At 54.1% G+C, this 22,057-nt stretch overlaps 1 protein-coding gene across 5 annotated transcripts in view; it reads left to right on the forward strand.

Annotated features, from left to right (window-relative positions):
* GNG7 (G protein subunit gamma 7) overlaps positions 1–22,057 on the forward strand; it is a 140,142-nt gene that overhangs the window by 112,565 nt on the left and 5,520 nt on the right. For all 5 annotated transcript variants that reach the window (XM_042250213.1, XM_042250216.1, XM_042250215.1 and 2 more), the window contains one exon: positions 20,769–20,887. In XM_042250213.1, coding sequence (XP_042106147.1) covers positions 20,807–20,887 — 81 coding nt within the window. In that variant the 5' untranslated portion in view covers positions 20,769–20,806. The remainder of the gene's footprint in view (positions 1–20,768; positions 20,888–22,057) is intronic.

Genomic DNA, 22,057 nt, shown 5'->3' on the forward strand with positions numbered 1-22,057 from the left:
ATTGGGGGCAGGAGGAGAAGGGGACGACAGAGGATGAGATGGCTGGATGGCATCACCGACTCGATGGACATGAGTCTGAGTGAACTCCAGGAGTTGGTGATGGACAGGGAGGCCTGGCATGCTGCGATTCATGGGGTCGCAAAGAGTCGGACATGACTGAGTGACTGAACTGAACTGAACTGAATGATGGGCACAGCCCCACTGTCTAGCAGTTAATGATGGACACAGCCCCACTGTACAGCAGTTAATGATGGACACACACACCATATCCCTTCACAGATGGGAGCATGGCTTAGCCACAAGAAAGAGAGATACGCTGACACTCGCTACCATGTGGCCAGACCCTGGCAATAAGATGGTCAGTGAGAGCAGCAGACACAGAAGGGCACAGGGTGTGACTCCGCTGATGGGAAACGTCCAGAACAGGCAGGTCCACAGACACAGAGACTGGGTTCCTGGTGGTCAGGGGCCAGGGGTGGGGATGGGCGTGACTGCTGATGGGGACAGACTTCTTTTGGGAGAGATGATGGAATGTTCTGGAATCAGGTAGTGGTGATAGCGGCACAATAATATTAATGCACTGAATGCCAGTGAAGGGTTATGCTTAAAATAGTTAAAATGACAAATGTTATGTCATATAGACATATTTTTGTGATTTTAAAATCTAGTAACATATCAAAAAAACATTGAATGAGTGAACACTTTCAGTGGTGAACTGTTTGTTTTCTGACTTGATGTCTCAGCGAAGCTGCCGAAAGGGAAAAGAGGAGGCAGCACAGAGTGTATGTGCTGCGGGGGCGTCAGAGCAGTTGAATCACAGAGGTTGGTTCTTCCCCGAGTTCCCAGCATCTCATGGTTGGGGTAGTGGGGACATTCGCTGGGGAGGCGTGAGTGGTGAAACACAGGGACGGAATCCTAGTCCCGCCAGCCTATGCCCCAGCAAGTGGATGGTGGGGTGGGGTCGCCATCCCCACAGTGCCCTGTATGGGACCCACCCGAGTGCAAGCCAGACCTGCTGGGCACGTGCAGTGAGTGCTGGAGGGAGGAGATGCTGGAGGGCTAGGGGTGGGGTTCTAGGTGATTTGTTTTAAAAAGTGCAAGAAGAGGACTTCCCTGGTGGTCCAGTGGCTGAGGCTGCTCTCAGTGCAGGGCGCACGGGTTCAATCCCTGGTCTGGGAACTAAGACTCCTGCCTGCCAAGGAGCAGCGCAAACCTCGATCTTCTTTTCCCGGCTGTGCCTGGCTCTCCCATCCCCACCATCACTCTGTCGCTCCCCTACCATCAGGGGAGCCTGGGGGCTGGCTTTTCAAAGCAGGACACACAGCTGGACCTTCCTAGAGTGGTCATTTTAGTCAAAGACCTTGGGGCCAGGAGAGAGTCATTATTTCTTGGACACTCATGTTATATTTTCTTTTTTTTTTTTTAATGGTCCTTTATTTTGGGGGAATGAGGGACAAGCCATGCAGGATCTTAGTTCCCCAAGCAGGGATATAACCCATGCCCCCTGCCCTGGAAGCACCGAGTCCTAACCACTGGACCACCAGGGAATTCCCAGTGTTATATTTTCTATTTATATTATTTTTTGCAGTCATGTAGATGAATTCAGGAGCAGCGGGTCCAACTGACATGACAATGTAGGAAAAAATGAGGGCACCTCAGCAGATGACCTTAGGCCATATCCCATTCTATCTCCTCTAGGCCTGGGTCCTCTCTTCAGGTCCTCTGATGTGTTAATCAGTGACGCTGCATAACAAATACCCCCAAGTTCCACCCACTCATCATCTCACGTGAGTCAGGGCTCTAGGCACAGCCTCACTGGGTCCTCTACTTGGGGTCAGAGCAGGCCACCATCCAGGTGTCAGCCAGGCTGCACTCTCATACAGAAGCTTGGCTGGGGGAGAGTCTGCTCCAGGGTCCCTAGGGGTGTTGGCAGAATTTGTTGTGGCTGCAGGGCTGTCCTGGGTGCCTTCTGCCAGTCCGCTAGGCGCTGCCAGCAGCTTCTGAAGTTCACCCCCACTGCTCCCAGCCAAGTGCGCTTCTTAAACACAGCCACCTGCCTCAGCAGGCCACCGAGGAATGTCCCTAGGGGCAGGGGCAGAAGTCTGAGCAGCCACCGGCACCCCCGCACCAGTCCCTGAGGGTCGCACAAGGTCACACCCATGCATTCCATGCACCCTCTCTACTTCCAGTGTCCAGTGGGCCCCCAGCTGCCTCTCCTAAGCCCTGCAGAGACTCCTAGAACTGGGCACCCAGCCCTGCGGCACAGTTCCCCTTTCCAGCAAGGGCCACAGGAGACCTGGGCTCTTCCCAGGCAGCCCGGCCCTTGGCCAAGTGTCTGCATTAACGAGAAAAGGCGTAATGGAATTTGGACGGGCGAGAAAAAGGATGTCAGTGTGAACAGATCCAGACACTCGATCTCATTGTTAGAAATTCCTCATGGGTCACAGAAACCTCATCTTGGGGCAGAGGCCACTGGGAAGCTGAGATTAGCTCACTCTCGCTGGGGGTTTCTGCAGACCCAGCGCTGGTCTCCACACCCCTGCTTCCCACCCCGCCTGCGGTCACCCGGCTCCTGCAATCCCACCCAGTCACCAGGGCTCAGCATTCCCCAGATGGTCAGCAGGAGTAGCTGCAGGGGTAGCCCTCTCTGGAAGGTTCCACAGTGTCCCCAGATGAGGACACAGCCAGACTACACCCTTGTCAATGCTGAGACTTGCAGTCTGGATGGAGACTGCTGCTTCTCTGCCCGTCTCCCACCCTTCATCCCCCGCCACCCTATATTTGAAGGTCAGGCTTCCAGCTGAGACACACAGGAGTCAGCACCCGAGTCAGGCATCCTGATGCTGTGTCTTACTCCAGGGCAGCCTGAGCTTTGACTCCAGACCCCCTGTCTGCTGGGCACCTGGGGGCCCTTGGAGTTGGACACTGAGGACGTGTGGTGTTGCCTGAAGCAGGTGCCCGGGAGCCACGTCAGCCCACTCAGGCTCCTCGATGGACCAGAATCATATGTTCATTTCACAGGAAAGGGGCTCCTGAGCTGACACACTCCTCAGCCACTTGTATAGGGGTCTCCCCCAGACCCCAACTGGGCACTACTGACATAGACCAGCTGTTCTCCGAGGGGCCATCCTGGGCACAGTGGGGTGTGAAGCAGCCTCCCTGGCCCCATCCCCTCGATGCCAGGAGCCCCCACAGGGAAGACCACAGACCTCCCAGATGTGGCCTGCAGCCCCTGTTCTAGGGTCTGGCTCCCCACACAGGTGTGCCTCTAAATTGTGCACCTAATTGCACTGTTTTCTCCCCAACTATTTAATATAAAAAATGTCCCTGGACTTCCCTGGTGGTCCAGTGGTTGGGAGTCTGACTGCCAATGCAGGAGACACAAGTTTGATCCCTGGTCCAGGGAGATTCCACCTGCCAAGGGACAGCTGGGCCCATGCACCACTGCCGAGACCGAGTGTCACAGCTACTGAAGCCCACATGCTCAAAAGCCTGTGCTCTGCAACAATAGAAGCCTCCTCAATGAGATGCCTGCACACTGCAACTAGAGAGTACCCAACCCACCGCAACTAGAGAAAGACCTGCAGCGACAAAGACCCAGCGCAGACAAAAAAATTTTTAAAAGAAAGAAAAATGTCCCTGACTACAGCTAACCCTTAGGGAGAGTCTCTCTGGGTGTGCATGGTTCCAGGACTTTGTAACCACATCAGAGGTGAGGTAACAGGTGCTTAGTCACCATTAGTCATTCTGATGCTGTGCTGTTTCACCTTTGGTCCCACGGGTGTTGACCAGCAACCCAGGGCCCAGAGCAAAGAGCTGGAGCCCGGCACCCAAGCCCCAGGTCCATCCACAGCAGTGCCTCTGAGCAGGAAAGGCCGTCTGCACTCTGCCCTCCTGGGCGCCTGCTCTCGAGTGGCGTCCACTGCGGACGTCAGGTGTTGCCAGGTGCGCTCCTCTGGTGGCCCGATCCTGGCAGAGAGACTGGCCCTGAGGACAGAGTGAGTTCCAGGACGGAGCCCGCTTGATAAACGCCCTGCCTTGCAGCCACCCGTCCCTTTCGTCCAGACATCACTCTGGTGCCCAGCTTCCCAGCCACGGCCCCTAAAGATGCCCCAGTCCTGGTCCCAGGACTTGTGGACACATAACCTCGTTGGGCAGAGGCGACTTTGCAGGAGGGATTATTTAAGGCTCCTGAGATGGGGGCGATCCAGGATTCCCCGGGAGGCCCAATGTCATCACAGGGTCCTTATAAGAGGGAGGGGGAGGGTCAGAGGCAGATGGGAGATGCTGCTCTGCTGTCTCTGAGGGTGGAGGGAGGGGCTGCAAGCCAGGGATGAGGTGCCTCTGGAAGCTGGAAAAGGGGGGAGCCAGTGCTCCCCTGGAGCCTCCAGAGGGACCAGCCCTGCCCACACCTGGATTTAGCTCCGTGAGGCCCGAGTCAAACTCCTGACCTCCAGACCCACGAGATAATCACTGTGTGTGGTTTTAAGCCAGCAAATTTGTGGTGATTTGTGACAGCAGCCACGGGAAATGCAATGCCAAGGAGTATCCACAGAGCTGTGGCTACCCCAAGGAAGGGTTCCAGTGCAGCCTTGTGCATAGATGGTAGACCAGGGGCTTCTCAGAGGGGGATGACTCTTCAAGGGGCTTTGCAGGATGTGTAGGAGATTGTCTAGGCTCAGGTGGGAACACCACCCTGCCCTCTCCCAGCCTCCTGCCCTTTGGATCCGAGCTGCAGCCTCCCAGGGCCGGGGTGACGGCATTTCCTGGGTGCCAGGAAGCCGAGAACAGGGCTGACATTAGCCACAGGCGCTTAGCTCGCTGGCCCAGCCGGGTTACCCGCTTGCACACGCTCACATGACTGCAGTCATCCTCTGGGCGGACAGAGAAGGCCCTTTCTTCTGCTCCCTCACCAGCCGCACTGTCAGCCCTCTGTCACCGGGCGCATTGTCCGCCCGCCTCCGGGCTCCGGCCGAGGGCAGCCACTCGCCCTGCAGCTCTGTTTTTCCCTCGCCTGTGGGCACCTCATTCATTCCCTTTTTTTTCTAGCCCTTTCTAAAAATAGCTGCCAAGGGACCCGATTTAGCCCATGCATGAAAGGACCAGCTGACAGCAAGTCACAAGACCCTGGTCTCCAGGGGGTGTGGGCCTCCTGTGGGGAAGCATCTGCCTGGCAGAGACCCAGCTGGTCTTTCATGGCCCCTGAGGCCCACCAAAGGTCACCATGCTCAAGGTCACAGAGGCCGTCACATGGCTGGCCCGCCCCAGGCCAGGCCAGGGTGACCTCGATCCTGGAGAAGCTCAGGCCCAGATGCGAGGCCGGGAAGGGGGAGCCCAGAGCCAACCTGGCTGGAGATGGGGATGGGGGAGAGGTGGGTGGAGGGGTGGGATGGGAGATAGGTGGGGGGAGGGTGGGGATGCTGGGGAGTCAAAGAAGTTTTGTCCACCTCATACTAAAGTCCAGGTGCCAGTGTGGTTCCCGTGGCCCTCTGCATGCGACCCTGCTTGGGACTGGGAGCGAGGCTAGGAGGCCCCCACGTCCAGCTGCTGGGGACACTGCAAGGCACTCTCCCCTCCCTCTGACCTTATCACCCTAAGGTCCAGTGTGTGCTGTTTCTGTGGAGTCTAGAGCAGGTGTCTCCCCAACCCTAGGCACAGTGAAGGAGAGAGGACCAGGCCATCCTCTATGAGGGCCCGTCCCCGGCACTGTGGGGTTTGGAGCAGCCTCCCTGGCCCCACCCCCTTGATGCCTGGAGCCCGCCAGTCATGACAACAACAGATGCCCCAGACATCATCCCTGTGGAAACACCCTACTTAGGGGCTTCCATGCTGTGGAATGTGGTGCAGGGGGCCCCTCAAAGGCAAGCAGAGCCGAGGCCTCATGCACACAGTAGGTATGTAAGAAACACAGGGTAATCAGCTGGCATGCAGGCACAGCTGGTGGCCAGCCAGCCCCCCCCGCCAAGCGCTGCAGGAGGGCAGCCTGTTCTTAAAAGAAGCCTAGATACTGTTCTCTCAAACCTCATCTCGTTCTGTTTGGCTTTGGGATTTTTTTTCCCTCTTTCCACACAGCGGCCCGCCTCCTCTTCTTCTGAACATCGTGTTCTCGGGGGGGCGGTTACCCCCGGAATGGGGGAGCCTGCTTTCTCACCCAGGCCTTGTTTGTCCTCCTGTCGAGTCTGGCTTGGAGGTTTGTGTTTGGGGGGGTGTTGTTTTGTTTCCTTCCTGTTTCATGGCAGGCGAGGAGGGGAGTCAAAATTCAGAAGCTCGGTAAGCTGTAAAGCTACCAGTTCTGAAGTGTTAAAGCAGAATGAAGGCTGTTTCTGTTCTCCCTGAGGACACGGACTCGCTCCTGCCTGCCTCCCCTCCCCTCCCTGCAGGCCGGGGATGAGGCCTGGGACACAGGCTCCCGCTGCCCTCAGCTCCCCTCCCTCTGCGAGGCCACCTTCCTGGGCGCTGACTCACCCAGCATGGCCTCATCCGCCTGGATGAGGAGGTGGGGAGGGGGCTTTCAGAACCTCCTGGAAGTAGCCGGCTTTTTCTGAGCTTGAATTCACTGAGATCAACTGCCTGTGCCTTCGGAGATGAAATGCATGTGGCACTCATGTCCCAGAGAGCAGGAACCTCAGGGAACAGGCTGGCTGCTGATGGAGATACTGCCAGTAACTCCTCTGGCTTTAATGCTTCGCCAGCATCTCAGGGCCATTACAAAAGAGAACGCGCGTCCTGTGCCTGCTCAGCGGGAGGAGTGGCTGCCAGCTGGAATTGTCCAGCATCTGGAACAGAGAGTGCTAAAGAGAGGCCAGGCCAACGGTCAGGAGATCCCACTTGGGCCTCGCCTGGCCAGCGTATCAGCCGGCCGTGCCACGTAACGAGCCAGCACAGACCTCACGGCTTCCAGCTCAAGGCCCTGAAGGTCGGCAGTAAGGCTGTGGTGTGGCTGTGCCCTCTGCTCAGGGCCTCTCCCGGCTGCTGTCTGAATGCCTTGCCTGGGGCTGATTCAGATTGTTCCAGAACTCAGTTCCATGCAGCTGTAGCAGGGGGTCCTCCTTCCCTTGCAGCTGCCCCTGTGTCTTGCCACACATCCGCCTCCAGCTTCAAAGCCAGTGACAGAGGGTTTCCCTTGTGCAGAGTCCCCTTCATACTTGCTCCCTTAATAAGAGTAGGCCCACCAAGGTTATCCCCCTCCCACATCTGTGCCACATGTGGAGCTGAACCCCGTCCTCTCCTCAGGTCCTGCCCGCACCCCAGGAAAGGGGATTCTCCAGGTCACTGGGGGTCATCGTAGAGGTGTGCACAGCCCCGAGGACCCCTGGCTAGGTTGCTGGCGAAGGTCGGGTGTGACAGATGCATTCTCATCATCAGTCAGCCCCCCCAAAGGAAATGGGGTCCGAGGGTCACTCCAGGCCACAAGCGAGATCAGGCACATTAGCTCTGACTCTGGATGGGCCCTGAAATCAAGGTGTGTGTGCCTGTGTGTGTTCAGTTGTGTCCGACTCTTCAACTCCGTGGACTGTAGCCCACCAGTCTCCTCTGTCCATGGGATTTCCCAGGCAAGAATACTGGAGTGGGTTGCCATTTCCTCCTCCAGGGAATTGTCCCATCCCAGGAATCAAACCTGAGTCTCTTGTGTCTCCTGCATTGGCAGGCAGATTCTCTACCACCATGCCACCTGGGAAGCCCTGCCACACACACAGAAAAAAATCCCCTCCTTCCATTTCCTGTGATGCTCTTTATCTCTCTCTCTCTCTCTTTTTTTTTTAAGGTGACAGTCCTCGTACATTCTTTAAAACATTTATTTATTTGGGGGGGGGTGTTGGTTCTTAACTGCAGCTTTTGAACTCTCTAGTTGCAGCACGTGGGCTCAGTAGTTGCAGCCCGTGGGTTTAGTTGCCCCACAGTATGTGGGATCTTAGTTCCCTGAACAGGGATCAAAGGCCACGTCCCCTGCACTGGAAGGCAAATACTTAAACTCTGGACCACCAGGCAAGTCCCATCCTTATTGTCTTTAATAGTAAAATCCAGGGCAGAAACATTATTGTGAGAAATCCACTGGGGGATTCTAACCTGATTCTTCTCAAATGAGGGGTGGTTCTCCCCTGGGGACACTGAGCCATGTCTGGAGATGCCTGTGGTTGTCACAACTGAGGGGCTCCTGGCGTCAAGGTGGGGGGCAGGAATACTGTTCCACCCCCCAACAGCTCCCAGAACAGCACCAATGTCAGCTGACTTGTCTGTCCTCCTCAGGACAGTAGGTGGCCTTTTGCGGGGGCACTCTGAGGGGTCCCAGCCCACCTTCTCTCAGGCCTGGCATCTTGTGCTTATGGAAGTTGCGGCCGAGGCTTTCCAGGGAGCAGCTCATCTCACCCTGAGGCCCCGGGGCTGCAGGTCCACCTTCAGTGCATGGAATTCAGAGCCGGGCTGACTCACTGGAAAAGACCCTGATGCTGGGAAAGATTGAGAGCAGGAGGAGAAGGGGGCCACAGAGGATGAGATAGTTAGATGACATCACTGACACAATAGACATGAGTGTGAGCAAATTCTAGGAGACTGAAGCACAGGGAAGCCTGGTGTGCTGCAATCCATGAGGTCGAAAAGAGTCGGACACGACTGAGCAACTGAACAACTGGGGCTGTGCCTGGGTGTCCACCCACTGCAGGCAGACACTGCACCCAGGGAGCGGTCCCAAGTGGCCCCCAGTCACACCTCCTCTTGGACCACCAGGACCAGGAGCCGCCACTCTTTCAAGGCCCTGCTCCTCGCCTCTGCCCCGCCAGCGGAAAGAATTTTTCACATTCTTTTCCTTTTACGCAGCTTAGCCAGCCAACTTTCAGAAGCGTCCCCTGGCGTCCTGTTCTTTCTCTTCTGGTAAGAGAGCAGCCCCAGCGGCTGGGTTTTGGTTTATCGCGAGCAGGCTGGGAGTGGAGCTCTTCCCAGCTATGAGAGCTATGCGCGGAATTCAGAGGAATCTCCTGCATTTTTGTGTCTCCCTGTCACTGCTTCCTGTGCAGCGGAAAACACCTCCGAGGGTGGAGATGGCATCACAGGCTGAGCCGGGGAGCACGTCTGCTCTCGCAGGCCTCTGCTTCTGCCCACCAGAAACATGCCCAGCCGGTCAGGGCTTCCCTTGATGCCTGGGTGTGTGCCCAGTCCACTTTCCCATCAGACCTGCTGCTCAAGGTCCCCGCAGGGCCTGGGCCTCTCCAGTCGGCTGTCTCCTTCTTAGTTTTGTTCACGAGGTCACCGAGGCTCAGCCCGCCCATCCCTGTTGAGGTCTTGGGTACCTATTTGCCAGGCATCCTCCCCACCCCCACCCCATGAGTGATAGGCACACACAGTCGTGCTGAGCATCTTGGCAAGACCCAGAGGCCAAAGGGCATCTTAGAGCTCCTGCATCTGCACCCATTACTCCATCTGACTCTCCGAGGCAGAAGGAAGCAGACTTGACCGCCAGGAAATGCCAAGCCCGCATCACCAGGAACCAGGGGACAGAGACGTGATCTTGAGACGTCTGGTGGGGGTGCAAGGTGATGATGCAAAGGTCTCCCCGGCACACGTGTGCGGCCCCATTAGAAGCCGACGTGACAGTCTGCTCAAGGTCTTGGGAAAAGCGTCCAGGATTCCAGGAGCCCCAGGGTCACTTACAGACCATCAGACAGGAGGCGCCACGCTGGGGCTCTCTGCTGTTCCATCTCACTTGGGGTTTTCTCTAACCCTGATGGCTACATAGTTGTCATCAGCATCCCCAGCATTCTGCACATTCTTCCCCAAAGAAAGAAGCCACATGAGGGTCCTGACGCCTCCCCTCACGTGTGGATCCAATCCCTCAGATCCAGGATCCCTGTATGTCTAAACCCTTTGCCAAATCCACTGGGCCATGGAGGATGCAGAGACTGCGTCCCTCGGCCTCCAAAGCTTGCCTCTGCGTTCAGAGCTTTATGAAGCTTTATGAGCTTTATGTTGGGACCTGCCCCTTCCAGGGAGCTCTGGTTTGGGAATTAGATGCAAACCCTGGCCCAACCTCCACCTGATGCGTGGTCTCAGGAAGGTTATTAAGATACTCACGTCTTCGAGGCCCCATCTCTCTCCTCATCTGTAAAAAGTGGGCACAGTAACACCTTCATGATGCCTGACATGAGGTCCACCCCTTGCACTCTGTCACCTGCACAGCAGACACAGTGCTCAGCACGCCAGTGCCCTTGTCCATAACCCAAAAACATGCAGCCTGTATTCCTGAGTCCAAGTCAAATAAACCACTGATTTGTACCATCTTCCACTTCCTTCCTAGTTAGGAAAATATATGGCTACCATTTCTCGGCCTTTTGGCTGAGATCAAGTATAGTATGGGGGCTTCCCTGGTGGCTCAGTGGTAAAGAATCCAGTGGCCAGTCCAGGAGACACAAGAGACACAGCTTCAATCCCTGGGTTGGAAAGGTCCCATGGAGAAGGAAATGGCAACCCATTCCAGTATTCTTGCCTGGAAAATCTCATGGACAGAGGAGCCTGGTGGGCTACAATCCATAGGGTCCCAAAGAGTTAGATATGACTAAGCAGCTGAGCACTTCAACAACAGCGAGGAGGGCTTTTCTTTTTCTTTTGAAAATGTGTGCTTAAAAATGTTATTCCATGCACACAAGGAAATATTACTCACAAAAAAGAGAGAAGCCCTGACACTCTCTACCGGGTGGACAGACCCTGAAAACACGGTGCTCAGTGAGAGAAGCAGACACAGAAGGACACACAGGGTGTGACTCCACTGATGGGAAAGGTCTTGTTTCTTCCTGGGGCTGCTGAGGGCTGGACTGGGGAGAAGTCACCAGAGACAGCTGGCCTGGTCCCCATCACTCTGGCCTTGAGCCAGTTGCAGTAGACAGAGATGTATACGTGTTTTTTCAGATGCTGACTTTTTTTTTGGACTGGGTGGAGGTAAATATCGAGTTGATGGCTCTTGTGATTCTCTTGTGGTCCAAGGGCTTTTAGGGTTTTCACCTCCTGTTTATTTTCCTATGAAGGTTTTGGAATTAGTTTATCAAGTTCTTCCCCTTCTTCAATACTTTGGTTTGGTTTGGTTTGGTTTGTTAGGCCCTCTTAAACCTCTCACCTTCCACCTGGGGTCATTTATCTCTAAGATCTTTTTGTTTTATTTCTAATAAGGAAGGTCTGCTGGTGACAGTCTATTTGTCTGAAAATGTCTTTTGGCATCGTTGCCTGGGTGCTCAGTCTTGTCCAACTCTGCAGCCCATGGACTGTAGCCCTCTAGGCTCCTCTGTCCATGGGATTTTCCAGGCAAGAACACTAGAGTGGGTTGCCATTTCCTCCTCCAGGGGATCTTCTCGATCCAGGGATTGAACCTGCATCTCCTGTGTCTTCTGCATTGGCAGGCAGATTCTTTACCACTGAACCTGTGAAGTCTGAAAATGTCTTTGTTTTACCCTAATTCTTAGAGTTTGTTTTCACTAGGTCTAGAATTTTCACTGGATCCATAAAATTGTTAGTCCTTTTTCCTCCGGTACCTTATGTTTGTTCATTTGTTTTGTAATTAACTGATTTTGTTTAATTTTTAAAATATTTATTTATTTATTTGGTTGCCCTGGGTCTTAGTTGCGGCCTATGGGATCCTAGTTCCCGTAGCAAGTATTGAACCCGGGTCCCCTGCACTGACAGCATGGAGTCTTAGCCGCCGGAACACCGGGAAAGTCCCTAACTGATTTTATTGAGGTATAATTCCTCTTCAGTAAAATGAACAAATCTAACATAGGTAGTTTGATGACTTTTGACAAGTCTATACACCTGTGTACACTAATACCTCAGTCAAGATAGAGAATATTTCTTCTTTCACCTGACCAAGTATTTTGAGAGTCACACACATGGCTTCATTTGCCCATACGTTCTTTCCATTGTGTGAGTATCCATGGTATGAATTACCGCAGTCTCTTTACCTGTTCGCCTGTTGACAAGCATTTGGGTTACATCCAAATTCTGTTCTTACGAATACAGACATATGTATCTTGTCCAAGTGGGTAAATCTCTAGGAGCAGAATTGCTGTGTCCTAGGTTAAGCATGTGTTTAACCTTATAAAATCTGTCTTTGCTGTGCTCAGTCATGTCTGACTCTTTATGACCCCATGGACTGTAGCCCACCAGGCTCCTCTTTCCATGGGATTTCCCAGGCAAGAATACTGGAGTAGATTGGCATTTCCTCCTTCAGGGGATCTTCTCAACCCAGGGATTGAACCTGTGTCTCCTGAGGCTTCTGCATTGGCAGGTGGGTCAGCCTTATAAGAATCTGCTAACTCACTTTCCAGAGCGGTTGCACGCTTCTGTCAGTAACATGTGAAACTTTCTGTTTCTTCAGCCTCCCCAGGACTTGGTGTTGTCGGTCTTTTAGATTTTTGCCACGCTAGCAGCTGCGAAGCAGACTCCGTGATGGTTTTCAGTTAGTCTTGCCCTGATGACTAATCATTGAGCACCATTGCATGTGCCCATTGGCCGTTTCTCTGTCCATTTCTAAAATGTCTCTCCTGCCTGAGGTTCTAGAGCTTCTTGAATCTGTGGCTTAAGAGTTTTTTGTGTTTTTGTCAGTGTTGGGAACTTATCAGTCACTATCTTTTCAAAGAGTGCTTCTGTTCCATTCTCTCTCTCCCCTACTTCCAGAGCTCTGACATGTGTCAGACCTTAGTAGAGCTTCCAGGGGGCACGCATGGCAAAGAACCCACCTGCCAGTGCAAGAGACATAAGACACATGGGTTCAATCCCTGGGTCAAGAAGATGCCTGGGGGAAGGAGATACCAACCCATCCCAGTATTCTTGCCTAGACAATTCCATGGACAGAGGAGCCTGGTGGGCTGCAGCCCATGGGGTCTCAAAGAGTCAGACACAACTGAAGTGATTTAGCGCACAGGCATACCTTACTGCGTCCTGTGTCTCTTCCCTTGTTTCATGTGGTCCATGCTTCGATCTGGATATCTGCTGTCGTCTGGTTCACTGATTTTCTCCTTAGTTGTCTTTAATGAGACTGCTTCTTCTGTTGTGTCCGTTTCATATCTTGTCAGTTTCTACACACTCAGTTTTTTTCTTTAGTTTCCAATTTGCTGCTGAAATTCCAGCCTCACTTACTTAGCATGGTTAATATAGTTATTTTAAACTCTGCCGATTTTAGTGTACGGAACCCCTGGGAGCCTGTTGGAATAGCCTGTTATTTCTGCCGGTTTTTGTTTATACGGTCCTGTCTTCTTGTGTGCCTGGTCATTTCTTCTGTTTTAAAAAATGTTTATTTGGTCCTCGTTGTGGCACACGGGGTCTTCAGTCTTCACTGCAGCATGTGCACTTTTATTCGAGTTGCACCATGCGGGATCTAGTTCCCCGACCAGGGATCAAGCCTGCACGCCCTGCACTGGGAGTGTGCAGTCTTAACCACTGGGCCCCCAGGGAAGTCCTGCCTGGGCTTTCCTGATTGCGTGCTGGATACTGTGCCTGCTGACTCATTTGTGGAAACAACGTGAAGCCTAAGGTGATGCTGTTTCTCCCCAGAAAGGATGGGCTTCCATTTACTTCTGCTCGGCATTTAGGGTCACATCAATCTGGTGTTGGGGACTGAGGTTACTCAGAACTCAGCTGCAGATGCCATGAGCGCCTGTCTGCTGCCTGCGGAACTTTTCCTTCGAAAGCAGCCCTCTCATCCTAGCTCATATCAAGGAGGTGGGGGCTCCCCTATCTGTCTCCCCTCAGGATGCCCTGGATCTCAACCTCTGTGCCCCTAGCCTCATGAGACCCCCTCAGCCTCTTGGCAAACCCTCCACCGCAGGAAAAGGCAGTGCCAAAGCCAGACTCCTGGGCTTCCATCCCCCTCCCCAAATTCGGGATGGAAATCCTTCACTCTCTCAATGGTCCTCCAGCACCTTTGAGCATCTCTGCCCTGTGGAGCTCTGCCCACTGCCCTCATCAGAAGGGTGTCCACACGAGCTGGCCACCATTGTGCGAGAGAGAAAGGTTTATCCAAGGTCCAGATGGCTAAGGAGGAGGCCAGGGATATAGATCATTGTGATCTTAGAGCCACAGAATGACCAATGGGGATCCAGTCTCAGCTTTTATTATTTTTTGAAGATTTACTTCTTTCTTTGGCTCGGTGGGTCTTTGTTACAGTAAGTGAGTCTGCTCTTTGTTGCAGGGCACAGGCTTCTCACTGAAGTGGCTTGTCTTGTTGCGGAGCATGGGCTCTAGGGTGCAGGGCTTCAGTAGCTGTGGTGCGTGGGCTCAGTTGCCCCAAAGCATGTGGGATCTCCCCAGAGGAGGGATGGAACCAGTGTCCCTTGCATTGCAAGGCAATTCTTAACCAAGGAAGCCCTTGGCTTTTACTTTGTATTTTATTTATTTATGGCTCCACTGGGTCTTTGTTGCTGCATGTAGGCATTCTCTGGCTGTGGCAAGCGGGGGCTACTCTCCAGTAGTGGAGCACAGGCTCTAGGGGGTACAGACTTCAGTAGCTGTGGCTCGTGGGCTTAGTTGCCCCGTGGCATGTAAGATCTTAGTTCCCCGACTGGGGATCGAACCTGCATCCGCTGGGTTGAAAGGTGGAATGTTAACCCCTGGACGGCCTGGGAAGTCCTATTCTCAGCTCTTAGAACATCCACCCTCTTCTCCAGTTGAGGAAGCCCAGCCCCAGGCCAGGGCAGAGCCAGGCTGTGAGTCCAGGGTCTCCCATTTCCAGACTTTATCTTTAGGAACAGGGAGACAGCCTCGTCCCCTGGACTGAGACCAGAGGCTCTGTGGACTTAGCAGGAGAGTTTCACAACCGAGGATCACCTACCAGTAAAAGGCCACTAACCATGTTCATGTCAGGAAAATGACTGGACGTGACCAGTGTCGTGGGCTCCGAGCCCAGCTGGAAGTCTCACCTCAGTCTCACCTCTGCTTCTGGGCTCAAGGGGAGGGACCTGCAGGCATTCAGTCTGGCGGAAGAAATAGACCATCTACATCTCTCCATCTCTGACTCTGCTGCTACTGATTCCATCCACTCCTAGTTTTAACTCAATTCACTTCAAACTCTGCCCCTCTTTCTCCCTCATCCTTTGTGACACCCCACCCTGCCTGGCCCCTGGGCAGGTGAGGGGAGTGGGGCCACCCAGCTGCCAGCAAACTGTGCAAGGAGCAAGATTTCTCAACAGCTTCCTGCAAACCTGCCCTACGTTGGTTGGGCGCAGGAGGTCTAGGTCACCTTGTCTCTCATCCTGTCTCCCTGGCAGCTGTATTTGTAGGGCGGGCCCACCATAGCTGCCAGCCTCAAGGGTCCCTGACCCCCGGCATAGGAACTTGGGGACCTGGAGGTTGTCCAGGCCCTGCACTTGAGACAGGGTGTCGCTCTGAGCGCTGAGCAGAGCTAACTGGAGCTCAGAGCCGCACGGCTTGGGAATCTGGGGTAGAATTCGGGTCTGCTCTTTCTGCAAGACCTCTGCCTCCCACCCTGCCCCCCCCCCCACCCCCACCCCCACCCGTAAGGCTGTGCTTGCTCCCGCTTCTGTTGTTGGTTGAGTTCAAGGGAGCCTCTGACCCCGTGTGACTTCTCCCAGCCAGGTTGTTGGATACTAAGAAATTTTGTTTCATATTTTGCTGTTGTTGCCATGCTGAACCGCTTGTGGGATCTTAGTTCCTCGACCAGGGATTGAACCCACCCACTCCACAATGAAAGCCTGGAGTCCCAAGTACTAGAATCCCAGGGAATTCCCAGATCCTAAGAAATTTAAAACCTGTTTGGAAACAAACTTCTGTTTTGCTCAGTACCACTTCATTTCAAGTGGAACCATCTCAGTTCCCCAAAAACTGTATTTTCCTAAAAGAATCTCTTTTAGCTGCAGAGAGTCTTCTGATAAGAGAGTTCCACAAAAGCTTTAAATCCTGCTCCCAGGGAACATTGGGTGGTGTCTGGGGACATCTGTGGTTCATCACAACTCAGGGGGGAGGGGGGACTCCTGGCATCAAGGGTGTAGGGACCAGGGAGGCTGCTCCACTCCCCACAGCTCCCAGAACAGATCCCCACAGAGAGTGGTCCAGCCTTAGTGTGAGCAGGGCCTGAGGTGATCCTGTTCAAACTAGGTGTCCCCGCATCCAGCCATCCTGCAGCCCACTGTGGAGAATCATTGCCCTCCCCTGGCTATGGTTGACCCTCATATGCACTGGGGCCTGGCACCCGGGGTGGGGTCTGTAGCACTCAGGGGTGACCCTCTGTCTGTCATCAGCCCAGCTCACAAAGCATCCTGGACGCTCCGGCCTGCACAGCCCTTACCTCTCTGCCACACGCCCTCAACGCTTCTGTGGGAGCCCGCCTGACCCTAGTGACTTCCCGGCCCTTTACTGGGAGGCCAGCCAGGGCCCAGTGGCGTCTGTTAAGCTTCTATTTTTAGGCAAACCTCACCCCCAAGTCATGCCCCCGGCCTCGCCAGGCCTGAACTGGCCTCTACCCAGGCGGGAACCTGACCGCGGCCTGCAGCTCCAACCACCTCCTCACTCCCTCCTGGAGGGCCCGCTCCCACCTTCTCCCCCCACAGCTTCCCGAGGCCCTGCCTGGTGTCCAGGGCCTTCCAAGGCTCCGCTGGGCCCAGGCAGGCCCAGCCAGGTCAGGTGCCCGGGGCATCACGTGCCTCTGGCGGAGAGGCCACTGGTGAGGAATGTTCCCTGGGCTGACTCAGCGCCTGTGCCTGCCCGAGGGAGTTGACCTAACCCCGGGGGCACGCAGTGAGGCTGGGCTGGGCCTACCTCCGCCAGGACCAGGCTTCAGTCTGCTGTCTGTGTAGCGTGACATGGCCACGTCTGGTCTTGGCCGCTCAGCCCACTCACGCCCACACATGGGTACACGCTGACACACATGCATGCACACACACACTCATAGACACATAGGCGTTCATGCACAGACACACACCCACACGTGTGCGCACACACACCTGCACACAAGCACACAAAACCCAAGGGAGCCCCCTGTGACCATCCCCAGGTGCCTGGGGTTATAACCCAGCCAGGAGGGCACTTCTTAAGGGCATCGTGCCCAGAAGAGGAAGCTAGCAGCGCTAAGGGGCTTAGTGTCCACAAGGGAGGCCGTGGTTGGGGTGGCCCCACAGGGTGTTCAAGGCTCCCAGGGTCCTGGTGGACATTCCAAGTGGGGGTGCTGAGCAGGACTCCCCAGCCTTCCAAGGAAAACACACCATGGGGCCACCCGTTTGTTCTCTGTCAGCGTCTATATTTAGCACTGAGTAATTTCGGTATTTTTAAGTTGAACCAAGGGCGGTTTTCCCTGAGCTGGATGCTTTGTGGCTGCTTTGAAGCGCTGTGCTGAATCAGAGCACTCCAGGAGCCCACACGTGGGCCCCGCGCACCCAGAGCAGACACATTCAGGCCTTTTCTGGCCCAGAGAGGGGCCGGGATGTCTGGCAGAGAAGCAGGCGGGCAGGCAGCAGCACATAAGGGATTTTTTTTTTTTAATGGAAACTTGGATTGAGATCACTGTAGATTCACACACAGTTATATCAGATCACCGACAGAAAGGCCTTGTATCACCTGTTGACACAGATTCCTGCGGTTAGACGTGTGTGCATGTACTAAGACCTTTGCCAGTTCATCCCCCCACCCTGGCAGACCTGAGAACCTCCCCCCCGACACACACACACACAGTCTGGATACTTGGCTTTTGAGTGAGGACCCCTGGTGTGCACCTGTCTCCCCAGACCCCTCCCCAGGCCGCCGCCCCCCTGAAACCAGGAATCCCTCCTTGTCTCTACTACCTTGACATCTCAGAGATGTTCTGTGTGCAGAGCCACACAGCATGTGACTGGGGGCTTCCCTTTTCACTCTGAGTGATTTCTTGGAGGGCCATCCAGGATGTACACTTCCACAGTCCATTCCTTTTGTCGTTGTTGTTTTTAATATTCACTGGGCTGTGCCGGGTCTTAGTTGCAACACACTGGGTCTTCGGTCTTCGTTGCAGCACAGGGGATCTTTAGTTGTGGCGTGTGGGCTCTAGTTCCCTGACCAGGGATTGAACCCAGGCCCCCTGCATTGGGAGCACAGTCTTGGCCACTGGCCCACCAGGGAAGTCCCCAGTCTATTCCTTTTTATTGCCCAGTGGGAAATTTTTTGAAAACCTGGAATCTGCCTTTCCTTTTCGGCAACTGCCCCATCTACTGACTGGGAAACAGGCGCAGTGTGTCATGAGAGAAGCATGCACTGCTGCTGAACGACCTGGGTCAATGCCAGCCCGGCCGGGCGGCTCCCTGGGGCCCATGAACTTGGGCTCCTGAACCTGGGCTCTACATACTCCATATCGAACTGATACCATGCACACCCACGGGGAGCTTCCTCAACCCGGACAATGCGCTCACTGGGGTTAGGTCATTTTCTGCTCTGATCTCAATGCCAGAAGCCCCTCCCCAGTCATGACAACCACAGACGTCCCCAGAGGTCGCCCAATGTTCCTGGGGACAGGATCTCCGTGGGTGAGAGCCCCAGGTTAGGGATCCCATGGACCCCACAGGACACTGGGTTCCTTGACCATATGACCCCTGAGGTCCTCAGACGCTGCTCACACCTAAATACGCACCTCGGAATTCTCAGGCAGAGTCCAGTGGCTAGGACTCCACACTTCCACTACCGTGGGCCCAGATTCAAGCCCCGACCCAGGAACTAAGATCCTGCAAGTGTACAGAGGAGCCAAATAAATAAATAAATACATGCCTGAGTGGGAGGGAGGGGAGGTGACTCACAGACGCTGGAGTCACCCTGGTTCACACCATCTGGCCATCGAGGGTTTATTCTACTGTCTAGTGTGAGTTGGGATCAGATTCCATTTCACAGCTTGGCGCTGTCAACATTTGGGGCTGGGTCATCCACTGTCGGGGGCCACCCTGGGCACTGTCAGGGTTGAGCAACATCCCAGGTTCTGGAGACCGCAGATGTCTCCAGATATCACCCAGTATCCCCAGGGGGCAGGATGATCTCAACTGAGAACCTCTGTCCTAGGGCTCACTAAACGGGGATTGGATGGAATAGGTAGGATTTTTAACCACCTTAAGGAAAAGAAAAAAAATCTGCATGACTAAATTATAAAAATAAATTAACATCACTCATACATGACTGGTGGGTATGTACAATGGTGCAACCACTGGTGGAAAACAGATGCTGTCTTAAAAAAAAAAAGTCAACAAGCAGTTGCAGTCCTCAGCATTTATCTCTGAGAAATAAAGGTTCATGTTCACACAGAAGCCTGCACACAGATGCCTGCAGCAGCTCTGTGCTGACATGGCCAGAACCAGAAACTGGTCCAGGTGTCCTTGGACAGGTGAGGGGCCCACACCATGGACCTCCACTTGGCCTGCTCATGAGTGGACTCTTGATGAGCGCAGCTGCCGGGGTGGGGCTCCAGATCATGAGGCCAAGTGAAAAGCAAAGCCAGTCCCCAAAGGGCCCATACCGTATGTGTAACATGTGCTTAGTTGCTCAGTCATATCTGGCTCTTTACAACCCCATGGACGGTAGCCCGGCAGGCTCCTCTGTCCATGGGGATTCTCCAGGCAAGCATACTGGTGTGGGTTGCTGTGCCCTCCTCCAGGGGATGTTCCCAACCCAGGGATCAAACCCAGGGCTCCCACATTGCTGGTGGATTCTTTACCGTCTGAGCCACCAGGGAAGCCCGCCATACCACGTGGCCCCATCTAAAGAGCATTCTTGTAACTAACTGAACATGGATGTAAGTCAGGTGGAAATGGGTATTTTAAAAAATATTTATTTATTTGGCTGCTCCAGGTTTTAGCTGCAGCACGGGGGATCTTCGATCTTGCTGCAGCATGCAGGATCTTTCTTATTTAGCTGCAGCATGAGGACTCTCAGTTGTGGCATGTGGGATCTAGTTCTCTGACCAGGGGTCTAACCCAGGCCCCCTGCACTGGCAGCTAGGAGTCCTAACCACTGGGCCATCAGGGAAGTCCCAAGACATTTTATATTTAATTACATTTCAATTCACTGGACAAATGACCAAAATGAAGGCAGGAAACTGGCCCAGACCCTCCAGAGGGAGAGTAGGGTACTCAACACCCATGGGTACAGGCTGCTCACGTAATCTGCCTGCACCCAGGGCCAGGGGTCGAGCCCTGGGCAACTCTGCCTCCATCGGACACTGGGCCATGTCTGGGGACATCTCTGGTTGTCACACTGGAGGTGCTCTTGGCCTCCAGAGGGCTGGTCTACACCCCACAGGGCCCAGGACAGCCCCCAGAGAGAATGACCGGCCTCAGTGCCAGGCATGTTGGGGGAGGAGCAGGTGCAGGAATCAGAGAAAGCCCCTCCATTCTGAGCCAGCCAGGAGTGCAGGCAGAAGTTTTGTGAACTCTCCTGGGGCCCTTCGGTGGTCACATCTGGGGAGCACTCACCCCCGACCAGCCATGGAGGGGACTGTGGGAGAAGGTGCCCTTGGCCAAACCTCTCACCAGGGCTGGGTTCAAACTCTGGGTTGGGAAGGTCACCTGGAGGAGAACATGGCAACCCATTCCCCATGGAGAGAGGAGCATGGGAGGCTACAGTCTATGGGGTTGCAAAGAGTTGGACATGGCACGACTGGAGGACATGCACGCACCCACCACGACCCAGAGGACATAGGCATCATGACTGCAAGGTGGCCAGGCTAGGGGCCCCAAGAGGCTCTGGAAGGGGGGCGCATCCCTCCTCGCCATCCCCTACCTGCAGTCTGAGGACTTTACGAGTCAGCTCATGTCCATCTGTTCCCCACCCAGCTCTCTGGACGACGGGGGCCCAGAGCTGATGGCAGACAATGTCAGCCACTAACAACATAGCCCAGGCTCGGAAGCTGGTGGAGCAGCTCCGCATCGAAGCTGGGATCGAGCGCATTAAGGTGAGTAGGGGAGAGGCCGCTGGACACACCCACAGCAAAAGGTGGGCATGGAAGTTAGCAAGACAGTGAGGGTTTGCACTTGGCTGTGCCACTTGCTGTGTGACCTTGGACCACTCGCCTAACCTCTCTGAGCCTCTGTTGTCTCAGCAAAAAGACACACCTCCTATTAAGCTATGTTGTGGGTTGTTGTGAGGGTAGATGTGCCAGTGTGCTTCATAAACGAGTGAGACCAGAGGCAGGCCTCGAGGTCTGTTGTGAGCCCTTCAGCCCTTGGGGTCCATCCCTGGATGGCCCCAGAGAAGGCCGGATGGGGCCCCTCCAAGAGGGTGAGCGTGAGGCAGGCGCTTTCTCTTCTGGCCCCTCATCCTCAGAGCTCTGTGCCACTCCCTTGTCATGATAGAAGCAAAGAAAAGTCAGAGACCTGGCCCTGGGCAAGCAAGGACGTGGAGCCTTGCAATGTTTACTTTTGCCACTTCTGCATGTATTGCATTTTTAGAAATAAGTGTGTTTGATTTTTATGCTAAAGAAAAAAAAAAGAAAAAGGACAAGCAGTTCCTCCTCACAAATGCTTAACCCATCAGGGACCAGGAACATGCAAAACAAAACAAGATACTGCGTAATTGGGCAGTCACCTTGGTGGGCTTTTTTTTTTTTAATTATTTGAATAAAGTTAACCTTTAAAGTGTACAATTCAATGGCATTTGGTGAACTGAAAATGTTGTGCAACCATCATGACTAATTCCAGAACATTCCAAAAAGAAACATTGTTCCCATTAGCAGTTACCCCATCTCCTCCCCAGACAAGGCTGACAACCAGGAACCCATTCTCTGTGTCTGTGGATCAGCCTGCTCTGCACGTTTCCTATCAGTGGAGTCACACCCTGTGTGTCCTGTGTCTGCTTCTCTCACTGAGCACTGTGTTCTCGGGGTCTGTCCATGTGGTAGTGAGTGTCAGGGCTTCTCTCCTTTTCATGGCTGGGTGATGCTCCCGTGTGTGGAGGGATACATGCATTTATATAGCTGAATCTTGGGTCCACAAGTGGACATCAGGATGACATCCAGGGCTTTCAAAGAATAAGGACCAATGGGCCAGTCATGGCCTCTTACACAAGAAAGGTGTCTGCCACTTTTCAAAATCATCTTCTCACCAAACCCATCCACTTTGCCAAG

This window comes from Ovis aries, chromosome 5, assembly GCF_016772045.2.
Source record: "Ovis aries strain OAR_USU_Benz2616 breed Rambouillet chromosome 5, ARS-UI_Ramb_v3.0, whole genome shotgun sequence".
Taxonomy (NCBI): domain Eukaryota; kingdom Metazoa; phylum Chordata; class Mammalia; order Artiodactyla; family Bovidae; genus Ovis; species Ovis aries.